The following is a 17,095-nucleotide window of genomic DNA, read 5'->3' as shown; positions in this document are numbered from 1 at the left end:
AGATGTGGAATTAAGTGACAATGAGCCAAAAAACGAGTAATCACACCATTAATTGAGGTAAAACTAACATTGGAGGACAAATTAGATATATTAGGTATATATGATTCTGGTTCCAACGTATCCTTAATCAATTCTAAGTTATTAAGATTAAAAAAACAAGGCCATAATGTATACAAAAATGCAAACCTAATAACAATTAATGGTGTCAAAAACACAAAAGGATTTACAATAATAAAAATTAAGATCTTTAATATAGAGAAGCAAATTGGTGTTTACGTTGTAGAGGGAGAAAACTTTAAATATGATTTTCTAATTGGACTTGATATAATAAAAGAGTTTAAATTGATACAAGATGAAAATTTAGAAATCACACAGAAGCCTCAAGAAAAGAAAACAGAAGGAGGACAGCATTTTGAAAATTATATGAAAACAAGCACTAACAAAGAAGATTTGAATATTGTAAATTTTAATGAACATGTAAAAGATGAAGAATTTAACATGGATCTGAGTCATCTGAATAATGAACAAAAATCTGATATAAATAAACTCATAAGTAAATACAAATCAAGCTTTGCAAAAGACAAATATGATATTGGAACTGTAAAAAACTATGAAGCACACATTGATCTACTTGTGGATACATACTGTCATAAAAGACCCTACAGATGCTCATTAGAAGATAAACTGGAGATAGAAGAACAAGTGAGTAAATTGCTAGAAAGAGACCTTATAGAACAATCTTACAGCCCATTTGCAGCACCAGTAACCTTGGCTTTCAAAAAAGAAGACAATAGAAAAACAAGATTATGTATTGATTTCAGGGACCTAAACAAAATAGTGGTACCTCAGGCTCAACCATTCCCTTTGATTGAGGACTTAGTAACCAAAACAAGAAACTGTAAGTACTTTTCTACATTAGACATCAACTCAGCGTTCTGGTCTATTCCATTGCGAGTAGAAGATAGAAAGAAAACTGCTTTTGTCACCCAGGAAGGCCATTACCAGTGGACATGCTTGCCCTTCGGTTTAAAAACCTCACCTGCAATATTCCAAAGGATTTTAAGCAACATACTAAAGAAGTACAAATTAAAAGACTTCGCTGTAAATTTTATAGATGACATTTTAATTTATTCAAAATCATATGCAGATCACATAAATCATTTATCACAGCTTTTAGAAGCAATTCAAGAAGAAGGATTCCGGCTAAAGTTCACCAAGTGTCGATTTGCAACTAATTCTGTAAAATATTTAGGACATGTAATAGAAAATAACACTGTAAGACCATTGAGAGACAACTTAATTTCAATAAAAGAGTTTCCAACACCAAGAAATCAGAAAAATATTCGACAGCTTTTAGGAAAAATCAACTTCTACCGTGAGTTTATACCTAACAGTTCAACTATTTTAGAGCCACTACATAATTTACTGAGAAAAAACCAACGGTTTATTTGGTCAAATGATTGTCAAAAAGCTTTTGAGAAGATAAAACAGTTGCTGTGCTCACAACCCATTTTAGAAATTTTTGACCAAGACCTGCCAATAAATATATACACAGATGCATCAATTGCAGGAATTGGAGCTGTGTTTAAACAAATTCAACCTGACGGAAAGGAAAAACCTGTGGCATATTTCTCAAAAAAATTATATGAAGCCCAGAAGAAAAAGAAGGCAATATACTTGGAATGCTTAGCTATTAAAGAAGCTATAAAATACTGGCAATACTGGTTGATAGGCAAACGTTTCACAGTATTCTCTGACCACAAACCTTTGGCAAACTTAAATATCAAATCTAGAACCGATGAAGAGTTGGGAGAACTGTCTTACTATTTATCACAATACGACTTCACTATAAAGTATACACCAGGAAAGGATAACGTAGAAGCTGATTGTTTAAGCAGAAACCCAGTAATAGAACCAAATAAAGAGATACATGAACAGTTAAAGATAATTAACTTAATAACATTGAGTGACATATTGACAGATCAAAAAAATAATGAAGATATAAAAAAATACAAAAACAAGTTGATTTATAAAGACAATATATATTTCAAAAAGATAAAGAAACAAGAAAAAATAATACTATCAGAAGAATTTAGTATAAAATTTGTAAAATTAATTCATGAAAATATGTGTCACATAGGCATAAAACAAATGCAAAAGAAAATAGGAAAACTATACACAGCAAGGAATTTAACTAAAAACATAACAAAAACATGTAAATTATGCGATATATGTATAAAGAATAAGACAAGAGGACAGTTAAAATATGGTTTAATGTCGTACCTAGGTCCTGCTACAAAACCATTGGAAATTGTCTCAATAGACACAATTGGGGGATTCGGAGGTTCTAGGTCAACTAAGAAATATCTGCACCTCTTAGTCGATCATTTTACTCGATACGCTTATATAGTAAATTCAAAGACACAGAGTGCTAAAGACTTCATAAAACTTTTAAATAATGTACCGAATTGTCATGAAATTGGTATAGTACTCACTGATCAGTACCCCGGGATAAATTCACAAGAATTTAAAACATTTTTACAAAAAATCTATCACACTAATTTTCACTGCAGTAAACTCACCTTTTTCCAATGGACTCAACGAGAGGCTTAACCAAACACTGGTAAATAAAATAAGATGCAAGCTAAATGAAAAACCAAATACTACAGCATGGACGAGTATTGCTCATAATTGTGTAGACAAATATAACAATACAGAACATTCAATAACAGGTTTTGCACCAAGATACCTAATGGATGGCACCGATGTCTCACTAATACCCAATGAACTAAAACTGGAAAAACAAACAAGTGACTGGATGAGAGATAGAAAAACTGCAATAGAGAGATCTATAAAATCACATGAGTACAATAAAACAATAGTAAATAAGAAGAGAATAAAATATAATTTCGAAGTAGGTGATATGGTATATGTTGAAAATGGACACAAATTAAATAGAAGAAAATTGGATGAGTTAAGGATTGGTCCATTTAAAATAGAAGAAAAAGTATCACAATCAATATACAAGATTAATACAGGCCACAAGAAGAAGGAATCAAATCTGTTTCATATTACTAAACTGACTCCTGTGCCCATACCAGAATAAATAAAGGGATATTGGAAAAGTGAAAATTTCCAGAGGAATTTTCAATTTAAGGGGGAGATGTAAAGGAAATAATGGTTACATGTTGAGACGATAGGTGGCGCTGACGATAGTGTCGGTGGAGACGGGAGACGTCATGATTTTTTATTTGTCAAAGAATTGAATTTAATTTATTTTGTTATAAACTAATTAGTGGAATAAGAGCGACAATATAACTTTAAATGTCGTTTCTTTTGATTTACAGGTAAAGTTTTACCAATACAGTAATGTTATGTTGTGATTATTCATTGTAAAATACTAAAATAAAAAACTTTTGATTTACAGAGCAACGCATGGTTTAATTTGTCGTAAATTCCATAAAAATAGAATAATTGTCTTATATATATATATATTTTAATTCTTCGTTTATTCTTGGGTTGAACAAAATATTGTTGTGTTATGGTTTGAAAACTCTTAATAACTACAGAGAAACTGTAATTGTATCCGGTATATTTATACGTCAGTAATTTAAAACAGTTTAACGAACTAAGACCTGTTACCAAACTGTGTCATTCCTCTATATGTCTAACAGCATATCTTTGAGAAACACCAGAGAAGGGACAGGAAATCATTACCGGCTATAGTTTGAAAAAGAAAAATCGGTGAAGGGACTTGCTGTATAACACATTCTTACTTTTATTTTATTTTACTTTTATCACCATGAATTTTGCTACTCGCTATATTTTACGATTTTACGTCACATTTTTCCAATACCGGATAAGATATCCAGACTGAATGATCCAATTATCCGGTGCCCGCAAGGCAACATGCCGGGACCGACGCGGTCAAATGGTAACTAGTAGGATACAACATTGAATAAACGACCGAATTTCCATTCTCACTTACATTACGGAATCTCATTGTACTAGTTTCATATAAGGTAAGTTCAGAGTACATTGTGCTAAAAATGCGTCTACTCATAGCACTTAGGAGTTTAGAAGTGGACAAGTACAGAGCAAATGTCGTGTGGGGCGAGACAGCCACAATACAATTTCAAGCGAAGGTCTCAGATATTCATGCTGATCTGAATATTTTGTAAACAACATGCATTGAACCAATTTACAAGAAAATATTATTCGTTTTGCTAAGTTTAAGGTTGTAATACTAGTATTTGAATAAGGCAACTGTCATTGATGATGAATGCGACATGCCGCATTGTAAAATGAGTGAGAGTGAGAGTGTAAAATAAATAACGTTTTCAGTTTTAAATAATAACACGCTATCGCGAGAAGCCATAGCCAATTATCATAAATACATATATTTGCGCTAAAATAAATAATCAAATAAGAAAAAATCGCCATTCCGCCCGTGGAATACGATATATAGCTATTTGAAGCGATAATAAATCGCTGTGATTAATCATGTCGCTTAAGGGTAGTTGCATACTGGCTGGCGGCCGGCGTGATTTATGTAGCAATATCTTAACATGCCTGCCCTCGTGATCTCTTCATACTACCACTCAATAATTGGCATTAAATAAAACTAGGTCACATAAATATAGCAGCACAACTTTTTATTTACTTCAACTTGTTATCATAAGAACGTTTTACTATAAAAGTTCTGGAATTTATAATCAATCCTATCTGTGTGTCCCAAACTTAATAATGCGACTTTATAACCTCAATGTAACTTAAGCACGTGATGTAAAAGCCACCCCTGTTTTTATCTCACTTGTCAAACTTCCAAGTAAGGTATTAACTTAACTTCGAAACTTTGTTTAAACTTGGGTTAAGGTTAAGCTAAGATTATAAATTTTATGATACCAAGAGTTTACCCTTCTGATATTGCATATTTTGAGAGCTTGTACTGATAACAGAGAGAGAAGATTCTAATGTGGAATGTAAATTAAAAAAATATTTCTGGCATTGCTATAAGATGTGGTATACATACTTCATAGACTGATATGTCACATGTGATGTACCTGGCCGGCGGAGTGGAACGAGGTCAAATATCAAATACCCGTTTTTATTCCCACATGACAAGGCCGTATTTGTTTTTCAGAACGTCAAGTGGTACATACACTACATTGTAGGTCCTAAACTAACAATATGACTAACTTCTCGAAGCCTGTTGTTGTTATTGACAATGGAAGCTTTAATCTTAAGGCTGGGTTTGCTTGCGACAATCACCCTGTGTGCATCTTTAGAAATACAGTGGGGAGGCCGAAGTACCTCCAAGGAACCTATGGCAAGACTCCTTACGAGGTGTACGTAGGAGATGCGGCAGTACAAAGGATTGATGACTTGGACTTGAATTATCCTGTGTATAGGGGGAAGATTGTCCACTGGGATAACATGGAGAGGGTGTGGCACCATGTGTTTTACAGAGAGTTGAAGGCAGCTCCCGAAGACCGAGCTGTGCTGCTGTCGTGTGCTCCAACAACCACTATGAAAGACAAGTGAGTACAGAGTCTTCTCACTCCACTTTATGCTTGGATAAAATGTCACTCCCCATAATATTAGTACGTTTACTACAGCTTCTTTATTTTCCCCGACATACCGAGACCCGCTGAGTCGCGCGACAAGATTGATCAAATATTCTAACATTGGATACTTTTCTCAATTGTATGAATATATTCCTCGACACACTTGACATTATATATTGACGGGAACGAATTTATTGTTTTAAGCCAAGACTTGGCGAATGTCGTTTTGGCTGCTGCTATTTTCGCGGAATTTTACTAGGAACCGTAGTGCGATTTTATAAACGCAGTTATTACTATGTATAGGTATATATATTTTTCATATTGAATAAACTTTAGGGGCAGCCGTTTGCAGCCTACTGTTTTAAAAATTCATCACAGTTTTCCGAACAGAAAAGAAGAAAAACTGGTTTTCACGCTAAAAGAAATACATTTTATGAAACGTCGACTTTTTGACGAATATCGACGTCTGGCTATCGTTTTCTGTTTATGAATTTTGATCGTACAGGTTTGCATACGATTAACACTAGCAAAAACTTAACAAATAATATTAGGTTAACCAACAATTGGTCATGAATATTTGTGACAAATATGTGTAACAAATATTGGCCACAATAACAACATTGCGTCGATTTCCGTCGCCACCGAATATTGGTTGTCGGTACAAAAATAATATTCCTGTTAATTACAATACGACCACTATTACAGACTAGCGGTCGCGTCCATATTTACGACGGTAATAAACTAGTGGCCACTGATAAATGATTCCGTATGATTTTTTCAGTTAACCATTGGTATAATGAATATTTTTTTTTGCAAAAAGATTGTCTAGAGTACATGTATTTTTGAATTTGTCTAAGTTAGGAATAATTCTTTATCATCGTCTTCCAGTCTTTATTCATCCTCTGCTAGACATAGGTTTGTCAATGCGATCGATCTTCATCTCTTCACATCCAACCACTGCCAGTCCTTTGTAAGAGCATATCATCACTCCAGTTTGTAACTGGAGGTAAATTCCCATAATTCAATTTCATATACACATTTACGATCATACTTGTAGCCATAAGAATACTGAATATGAAATGCGTCGGGTTCCGAATGGATTTATTTGTATTCATACGTTCTAGAGCCACGACACTATTGTACGGTTTTTGAAAAGAAGAATATTACCGATTCAGCACAAAAGACATTTCAATGTCATCTCCATTCGTTCCTATTGAATACTTTCCATACCTACTGCAATGTCTGCTTAAAATAACTTCAGTACATTTATTTAATAATCTAGTACAATATACCATCATCATAAAAATATTTGTCGTATAGAAATTTCGTATTTGATTTGTTTGTATCAACTAATAAGACGAAGTTGCAATTGAAAGTTTAATACCCAGATTATTAACATGGATATTTGAATAAAAATGAGCACACATAAAATGCGATTGGTTAATTTTGGGAAGTTCCTTTTTTGGTCTCTCTCAGAATAGGTTTACGCCGTATACTGTCTGTCTTTGTTTTTAAGAATAGTATCGTGAGGACATAAAGTCAACCGAAATCTTTATATGTATGTCAGGTCGACTAGAGACCGGCTGAGGGTTAGGACCGGCACTTACCTGACATTAAGATTACGCGACACCTTGACGATGTGAACTGGAACCTAAATCTTATTGAATTTGTGACGTGACTTGAAAAACTACAAGTGTTATACGTTTAACACATCTAAACAGATGAAGCTAAATCAAACAAAGTATGAATTTCTAAAAGAAAACTATAATATTCTACATTTTCAGTACAGAAATGGAATAAATCGTATCAAAGCACGAGTAGTAAAAGCGAGCGCCGACGCTATTCACTACATTACAATGTCAAAGATTGTAAAGTTTCTATTTCCTGAATGTCGTTTATGCAGGTTGTATCATTAGTGGTTCATTATGCAGTCCGTAGTGCCGCGTGGGCTGCGCTGGATACTGGGGCAGGAAATCGAACGTCATCGGTGGCACTCCACTTGCATCTTAGTGAGAGCAAAGGGAAATTCATCACGTGGGTTCTGTTACAAAATCAGTCATACAACTTGGCAATATACAGTTTCATTTTTGCTCTTTCGTTTAATGGTGAAAACTTGCTGATTCGAAAAATTATACACTTTTAACATAATCTGAGTAGGTAATATGTTGATAGACTCCTCTATTGTTCACTGTTTTCTCCCCACAACGTATCCTTCACTCCACAAACGCGAAACAAGACACGTTCACAAAAAGATACAATCACTGCCGCCTCTATACACGGGACTCTTCAAACCAAGAAAAAAAGGATGTTCATTGTCCGTCGATCGATCTCTTTATAATTCTGATCGCTTATTCTATTGTTAGCTTCAGTATATATCGTTGTTAAGCTCTCATGCCATTAAGTCAGGATTTGTACTGAAAAGCCGTCTAACAATGGGAAAATATTTAATAACTCCGACTTGGATACGTTCGTGTTTGTAAGGAAGATATGCAGTCTGTGAGTAGACAGGGGATGGGGCATGTTTAGTATCCCTGTTTCTGGTAAATCGGATAGTGTTTACTTTGGTCAGTCGGGTTTTGGTTGAGCATATCAGTGGATTACATACATATTTAATTCTGGTGCAGTTAGCACAATGCCCTAATACACCGTGTTAGAATTATTTCGAATATTTATTTAATTTAATCCGTACATCATAATCTTTTTTAATTCGTTTTATCTTCGCCCTTCTGCAAGGATACAAGATTTATTTTTTAAATATGTACTTAAATAATATTAAGCACTTTTGAATAAAAAAAATACGTGACTATTATACCGGATGAAAAGGCAATGTAAATAAGAAAATGCTTTATTTGTTTTATTATGATTCCTTTTATTTTGTTTTGGTACGTAGTAGTTGGAAGGAGAGCAGGCGCTGATTGCGTATACAGTTATTTAGAAGTGAAAACATAGATTTATTTTAAATATTTCAACCAAGATTGTTTTTCTTCCAGAGTTAAATGCTGCGAGATTTTCTTCGAGTCTCTAAATTCCCCGGGTTTGTGCGTGAAGCCACAGAGCGTGTTGTCACTATTCGGCTCAGGATGCGCTACAGGCATGTCGGTAGACTTGGGCCACGACATCACGGGAATTAATCCAGTATATGAAGGAGGTTCCATCGAGTACGCCAATATGGAAACCAACATGTCAGCTCATCATCTGAGTGAATATATAAAGGAGAGCCTTCTGCAAAAAGATTTAAACCTCGCCGCGGACATTGACAAAGTGGTTGAGGAGTTGAGGACCAAATATGTGTATGTGACCAAAAACTGCGCTGTGACGAGACAGCAGTACATGAAGACGTACAAGCTGCCGAGCGGCGAAGAAGTGGACGTCAGCGAAGAGGTGTTCATGGCTGGAGAGTTATACTTCCAACCAGAGTTGGTGTTAAACAAGAAGGTGAACTGTCTGTCTTTACCAGACGCCATTTTGACTTCGAGCCTGAAATGTGATTCTGATCTACAACCTGAGCTTTTTGACGCTATCGTTGTACATGGGGGTATGACCGTACCAGGTCTTTGCAAGCGGTTGTCTCTGGAACTTAAATTATTACTGAATAGGCCTGTGAACATTATAGAAAGTTCTGAGGCATATGGAGTGGCTTGGATGGGGGGTGCAGTGTTTGCAGGATCAAGGGAATCGCAAAGAGTATGGGTCACTCAGAAACAGTTCGAAGAACATGGAGAGAGGATTGTAAGGAATAGGTTCTGAACTAGGTCTAGTCATTGCTTGTACAGATGTTTGCCTTAGGAAATCATTTGAAGTATGTTAAAGGACTCCCAGTTCTGAGCATCAATCATTTGTTTTTATAATTTGTTTTTATTGGACTCTTTGATTTTATATTGCTAGCACATTTATTTTGTCATTATTTTTCTTAGCATAAAGTAACTGTTTTTTAACATTTTGATTTATAAATCAATCAATTGATATAGTCACTATAACATATGGGTACTAAGGAGGGATCCCAAAAAAATTAAATATATATTTGATTATATTTTGATGTTTTTAATGATTGCCTAAAATCAACGAAAAAATGACTGTTTACAACATATTTTTATTGTTATTTTTTTTTTTACTTTTGTATTCTTATGAATTTTGATATATAGTATTTTTTTACTTACTTACTTAGAAAGTTTGTAATTTTTTATTTTGTATATTTTTGCGTTTTTTTTAATTCTTTTCACATGTTTATTTTTTATGTCTTTTATTTATAATTAAGGTTTGTGGCGACACTCTGACAAGTGACAGATGACAGATGACAGAAGTCGCACATAGACTATCGACGAGCAAATAAATGGATGACGTCACAAATATCCTGCATCACACATATGAAGTTTACATGCGAATTAACACGGATAGAAAATCCCAACGAACAACAGTTGGGCAGAAAGCCCGCCAGGCTGATCACCTCGCCTGGTCGGAGGATCCTCCTTTTCTTAGGGAACTTTACTCGCTGTTCCCTAAAGTGGTGACCCCGACGTGATTGAAACCAACCTTCACGGAGCAGATCAGCACCGTCATCCTTATCGCCATCTCCCTCACCCATCACTTCTCCGCTGAGCGGTAATCAAGTCGCAGCCAACCAGCATCCTCGGCCTCATCAGGGACCACCACACGCTACATCGAAGATATGCAGCCTGGTTCTTCCCTACGGCCTCATCAGCGTCTAGGCACAGCACTCTCTGCACACGGTCTGAGGACGTCTTCCTCCCGTCAACGCAGACGCCAGCCACTACGCACCTAACCTCGCAGCATCTATTCCCCGACTCACCGTGGGACACTGCGAGCTTCACTACTCCGACTCACTGGAGTATCACCCTGCACCGCTCACCCGACTCACTGGGCATTCAGCGGCACAGTTCCGACTCACTGGAACTAGGGACATTCTACACTGGCTCTGGCACCGCTCATCACAAGCATCGACAGCCGTCTCAACAGGATCGACCTCCGGTCTTGGGGGGGAGTGATGTGGCGACACTGACAAGTGACAGTTGACAGATGACAGATGTCGCACATAGACTATCGACGAGCAAATCAATGGATGACGTCACAAATATCCTGCATCGCACATCTTAAGTTTGCATGCGAATTAACACAGATAGAAAATCCCAACGAACAACAGTTGGGCAGAAAGCCCGCCAGGCTGATCACCTCGCCTGGTCGGAGGATCCTCCTTTTCTTAGGGAACTTTACTCTCTGTTCCCTAAAGGTTTTTGAGCAGAATGTTTGAACGACTTTTGTACATTACATTTTCTAACTAATAACTTAGGACTTGTCTTATGTGCTACAGCATTTCCTATACGCTTTGCTTTTCAAGGACAGCACGTGCCTACTTGTATTTAAGTTATAATAGCTTTGTTACTTGTGAACAATATGCATTACCACCTATTGCAGCCACATGTAGTTGCGTAAATAAACACATATGTTTGAAATTCTTTCTTTTATTTTGTTAACTTAATTTTTGTAAAGTGTAAAGATTTAATAGAAAAGTAAAATTTCAAATCTATCGTGTAGAGTTTTGGTGTTCGATTTATGATATAAGTTAAGACTGTAGGCTTGAATAATAAAATGCCTGTTTTTTTTTTTTGTTATTGTCATTTCTTTTAATTCCAGAGTAAAATGCTGCGAGATTTTCTTCGAAAGTCTAAACACGATGAGTCTGTGTATAAGACCTCAAAGTTTGTTGGCCCTCTTTGGTTCGGGGTTCACCACCGGTGTCTCAGTGGACTTGGGCGAAGATTGTACTGAAATTCACCCGATATACGAAGGAGGATCTCTGACATACGCTAACATGGTAACCAATATTGCTGGGACCGAGATAAAGAATATGATGTCAGAGAACATTCAGAAACGCGGTTTTAGACGAGCCAATATTACTGAACAACTGTTGGATAACGTGTGGAGAGAGGCGTACATCACCATGGATAGTGCTGTGCCTAATTGTAAAAAGAGCTACCGCAGAAAACTGTATATACCCGGGTATGAAACGCACATCAACGTGGGCAATGAAGCCTTCTGGGCGGGCGAGATGTACTTCCAGCCAGAGCTGGTGCTGGGCGAGAAAGCGGTGGACTGCCTCTCCGTGCAGCAGGCTATAGTAACGGCGATTGCAAAATGTGACAAAGAACTACAGCCTGAGTTGTATGAGGGTATCGTTGTGCACGGCGGGATGATCCTCCCAGGGTTCATTAAACGTTTGTGCCAAGAGCTCGAATTGCTCACTGAGAGACAAATCATTATACAAGAGCCCACGGAAGCATACGCGTTAGGTTGGCTGGGAGGTGCTGTCTTTGCAGGAATTATTGATGCTCCTAAACTTTTTATCGCCAAAGAAAAGTTTGAAGAGCAAGGAGAAAGAATTGTTAGAACAAAGTTTATTTCATGAAAGATGTTATGCGTTATTTAAAAAATAATAAGTTTTCAGTTAGTTTCAATTTTGTTTTAGTTCTTTTTTGTGATTAAATGTGCTATGCCATGTGCTGTGATTTGTTATGTCTAATTATATGTACAGACCTATTCTTTTTTAATATTGCTCCAACTAGTGACTGTTACCGAAAATTCTCCAGGAGCAACTCATTGCTTAACTTCGTGGCTTTTTTTACTTTCATTGATTCCAAAGCAAAAACGTGTGGTTCACACGATCCACATTTATCTGAAAACGTGAATCGTGATATACACATACTTTTTCACAGAAATTCTTATGATAGTCCACGATTTCCATACGCATAAAATATTTTTGTTAAGGGAATACCCAACAATGGATAGAAAACAAATCATATCCTGCTGGAACGAAATACAATAGGAAAATCGTCTTTGTCTCCCGAGAAATAAGGTTTTAAACGCAATAAGATTTCCTATGTAGGCTCAACGTAATTGAATAAGAGTTGCAAAGGGTTCTTTTTTATAAATTCGTAAACGGTTCGGACGAAGGAGAGAGGTGAGTGTGTGTGCATATGGTTTACGTATGAGAACCTATTTTAATAAAGAGAGTTAGATATTCTAACTAAGTAACAACTAGGTTTCCTTTGGATAGGAATATAGTATTAATGTCTGAAGTATTTCCACCCAATCATTGAAAATTATAAAATAATAATTTAAGTTAGTTTTTAAGTAAAGTTGCTAGTCTACCTAAACATAGAAATTGGGAGTATAGTACATTCAAAGTAATTTTATGCCATAGGGAAGGGATCAAATATTACAAAGTTGGAAAGTAAATAAAATCTTATACGTATATTGCTTACAAATACAAACCAACAATGGTAAGCAAAGTTCTATATATGAAGTAATATCTAGCTTTAGGACTTGGATGGGTCGCAAGTGTGTGTCGCGAACTTATTATTGGGTTTTTTCGATTTCGAAATTATATGTGGAGTACGAAATTGTTTCCAATATTTATATAGACTGGTTCTATGGCAGTAACACTGCTACTATGTAACTACACTTAGGTTTAGGTCAAATTCCTCAGGGAAGGTACTTAGAAAAGAATTGTATAAACATTTGCGAAAGTGTGGGACCTTCCGTTGCCTTCATGATAAGAACTCTCGAGGAAAACTTTACGAGTTTTACAAATAGTTCCGTTTTATCGCCAGCCAGAGGCCGGGTTAAATGACCCACAATTTTTCACCGGTATATTACTATCATGTCGCTGACCCCATTACAAATTGTTCGAGGGCTTTGTACTTAATGTTGTGAGAGGATGTATTCTTATGAAGTTTCCTCCTTGTTTTTTTTTCTCTTCTTTACTGCAGTGTTTTAGGGTGTTGGTAGAACATATGTAGCTTACTTAGTACATTTAGTCCGTCAGGGAATGATCCTATGATACGACGGACGGTTACAAATGTTAGAAGGAAATATTTTAAAAATTTTAGATAAGACAAGACAAAACAAAACTGGCGTTTCTTTTTAATCTGGTAGAATTGGACTGGTTACAAATTCTTAATGTAACACGAATTACATTTAGTTTGCACCTGCAATCGAAACAAACGCATGCCATACATTAGGAGGTTACACAGGAGGGCAAAATCCCCTCCTTAACTCCGATCCGTGTTTTTGCACCCACAGTCGCAAACTGGGGTCTAATTTGAATTTATGCCAGCAATAAATATTTTTGTTGCGTACCAAAGAGTTATTGGATACAATTTATTATGCCCGTTGAATTTTAAAGGGTATTTTGGGTATAGATATAGCCGGATATCGCCGTTCCTGTGAGCAGTCACAACTTTTCATTGGAAGGTCCCGTGTTCAATACCCTATTGAGAAATTGAGACATCTCATTGACAGAAAAACACATTAAAAACTTGATGATAAACATAGCAATATTAATTCTATACCTTGATAGATTTCCCAAACTATTATTATACCCAAAACTACGTATATTATCGTGACTATTAAAGATCGAACAAACTATTAGACAAACTATGAGAGTAACATTACGCGTAGTCTGCCGAGTGAATATCTTGGATATTTCGAGGAAATATTCGCACAAGAGCTAAACCACTCGATACGTAACACCAAACTATCTGAAGCAGCAATTAGTTTCCCGATCAAACTATTACAACTAGTTATTATCCAAGAAAGTTCTCGAACATTGCCGACCGTTCTGCTTCAAGGTCACGGCCCTTGAAAAGTAATGGAAATCTAAAATTTTACCCACGAATTAGACCCGTACTGAAAGATAATGTCCCAAGTAAAATTGAGATTTGGAATTGGTTTAAGTGTCCTCGATATTGGCTGTTGTTATACAGAACCATAATTTCTCGTTTGCCTCGCAGCCATAAAATTAGAATAGTTAATCTTCATAGATTGCGACACCAGCACATGAAGTTATCCAAAATTGCAAAACGTGTCATTAGACTTTCAACTTTACACACTAAGGGTTAAAGTTGAAATTAGCTGTATTAGTTTGGGTTACATTGATTTGCTGGTATCTCTTCTATGCCTAGACTGAAGTGCAGCCAATAATTAACTTATCAAGTCAAGTATCATCACCACAAAAGCTGCTTAACTTTAGCTCGTAGGTAGTAATATTAATGTCGCAGTTAAGGGGATCTATTAAATAATTCATAAACGGTTATGGTGTATGATGGTCTAGTGGGCCACTATCGCCATTTATGGGGTCGTTGAGACGATTGGAGAGGGCCCTGGCTACCGCTAATAACCATAAACAATGATACTGATTTAGTTCCTAAAGTCGTGACCATCGTTCATTATACAGAGGTATAATTGTCCATAAGTTTTAGGCTCAGTTGAGGATCACCACTTATGACTTTTGTTTTGCATTGACTGTTTATTTTAAAATAAAGTACGAACGATATAATCTTGTTCCTGAACTATTCTATCCAGTATCCAAACTTTTCTTATATTAACTGGATTAAGACATTTACAGAAGTCGACGTCTTACCTGCGCTCCCACCATTCCAGTCTTCAGCCTGGGCAGGTCAGTGTGTGAGTACTTGGAGATGGACCAGGGTTCCACCACCGTGAGGTCGGTGTTCAGCTCGAACTCATTGATCTGGTTGCGCAAAAACTTCCTGATGTTCCATGGTAAGTCGTTGTGGCTGAGGACAAAGATTATTATTGTAGTGTGGCGGCACAATACATGCCAAGTGACAGATGACAGAAGTCGAAAAACTGGTGGACAGAAAGCCGACTAGCCACGACGACACGATCACCACGCCTGGTCGGAAGATTTTTCTTAGCGAACTTCACTCTCTCTTCCCTAAATTACTAACCCATAATATCACAGTCGTGTTTAAAACTGATTATTTACGTTTACGTCAAGTAAAAAACCTATTTTACCTATTTTTTAACCAATTCGGATCATAACGTGGCTTGTGCCGCTGGCATCCTATCAAACATTCTTTTAAATTCTCAGAATTCTCGCTACTGCGAGTATACACAAAGGGATAAACAAAAACAATAACAATTTATGAATGTTGACCACAAACATTTTCATTCCACAATTTTAAGTAGAACAGTTTTTGTTCTAGAAAAGTTTTAAAAGCTATATCTGGAATTTGGCAAGCAGACAAACAGACGTTGCGACTGGAGGTAAGGCATTGGTAACGCAGAATGCGTTTTGGAAGACTAGAAGAGATAGTGAGAGTGAACTTGAACAATTTAGGAGTTTTAGCACCTATTTGGAATATCGTATATCTATTGTAGGGGAAGCCTATGTTCAACAATGGACGTTTTGTCACTGAAATGATGATAGGAGTACAGTAGAGGCTCCTTATTCGCGCTTCCTTCATTCGCGTTTTCACTATTCGCGGATTGAAAAAATGCGATCCAATTCCTATATTCGCGGTCTAAAATTTCTTTATTCGCGGATCGAATCGAAATATCGATGCGTAACCTAAAAAAATACATTCGCTATCCTTTGTCAACGCGTCAGAAGAAGGATAAAAAATTAAAATAGACCTTATTACAACTACGTCTAGATTTTGACTTCTGCCTAAACCTAGTGTGACCTAAACCTGATGATAATAATATTATCATCAATCAGGCAATCTGTATGATCAGAAAGTTCAATTAAACATTTTTTTTATCTACTATTAATGCTTCTTGCTTTCGTCACCTAGGAACGTGTCCCCTATAACCCCATACAAATTACCATTCCATATTCACCGTTTCTGTATTCGCGGCATATTTACGGAACGCATACACCGCGAATAAAGAGCTTCTACTGTATGTATTTTGTATTAGAATATAAATGCCGACCTCCAAAAAACTACTTAAACAACTACAGTACTAATACAATTCACTATAGAGTACATTTTATTTTGGCGACCGATGCCCTCGGCGAGTTATCTAGAAGTGCGTGTCAACTTTGCTCTTATCCCGCTCTCAGTGAGACGCCAGCTTAAATAGTTATTTTTCTGGTTGTTACTTTAGTCCCAAATAGCACAGTGGTTCACTTAACTAGGAGCTCAGATGACGGGCCGCTCTGGATCACAGTTGATACATTATTTTCATGGCATATTTTTCTGTGGGTGTTTTTGATAGCAACGAGCTGGTTTGTGTCAAAATATAGCTTATGAACTTCCAATTAGTAAAATTGAGTGCTTGATATGAATCTTTTCTAGCATTTGATTTGCGCTCTAAATACTGATATTATAAGTCGAAAAACCTTTTTGAATGAGTGCCTTTCAGAACTTTTACGAAGCCATTAATCCCGACTTCTTAACACTCTCCCTATTAAGTATTCACAGCCAGTTGTTATGTATCGCTGGAGAATAAACACCTCCTATACGAGGCAGCACAGTGTGCACATTGCACAAGGCAGGGCATTTAATCATTCTTTCACCACGTTGTAAGTAAAACCGCCAGAATCCCTCACACGCCCCGACAACTCCCGTTGGAACTAAGTCAAGCTTTTACGTAATTATTCCTAATGCGGTTTGTGGCTGTACTCCACGTGTGAACGCCGAGACCTGCCTTTAATGTATTAGTTTTACTTCATAAACTGTGGTGTCACATCAGTAGTGGGAGCG

General features: G+C 36.5%; 2 protein-coding genes across 6 annotated transcripts in view; one reads left to right on the top strand and one right to left on the bottom strand.

Moving 5' to 3' along the window:
* Positions 1–17,095, bottom strand: part of LOC118268421 (dipeptidase 1) — a 161,924-nt gene that overhangs the window by 46,084 nt on the left and 98,745 nt on the right. For all 4 annotated transcript variants that reach the window (XM_035582904.2, XM_035582928.2, XM_035582922.2 and 1 more), the window contains exon 4: positions 15,004–15,160. In XM_035582904.2, the coding sequence (XP_035438797.1) occupies positions 15,004–15,160 (157 nt within the window). The remainder of the gene's footprint in view (positions 1–15,003; positions 15,161–17,095) is intronic.
* On the top strand, positions 5,120–12,080 carry LOC118268466 (uncharacterized). Of its 2 annotated transcripts, XM_050704542.1 has the most exons (3): positions 5,120–5,540; positions 8,558–9,822; positions 10,813–11,188. In XM_050704542.1, the coding sequence occupies exons 1-2, from the start codon at positions 5,191–5,193 to the stop codon at positions 9,312–9,314; spliced, it is 1,107 nt and encodes a 368-aa protein (XP_050560499.1). In that variant the 5' UTR covers positions 5,120–5,190; the 3' UTR covers positions 9,315–9,822; positions 10,813–11,188. The 2 variants fall into 2 exon arrangements, with proteins under 2 accessions (XP_050560499.1, XP_035438868.1); XM_035582975.2 differs by lacking the exons at positions 8,558–9,822; positions 10,813–11,188 and adding an exon at positions 11,217–12,080.

The sequence above is a fragment of the Spodoptera frugiperda genome, chromosome 25, assembly GCF_023101765.2.
Source record: "Spodoptera frugiperda isolate SF20-4 chromosome 25, AGI-APGP_CSIRO_Sfru_2.0, whole genome shotgun sequence".
In the NCBI taxonomy this organism is placed as follows: Eukaryota; Metazoa; Arthropoda; class Insecta; order Lepidoptera; family Noctuidae; genus Spodoptera; species Spodoptera frugiperda.
This window is presented reverse-complemented; position numbering and strand designations above follow the sequence as displayed.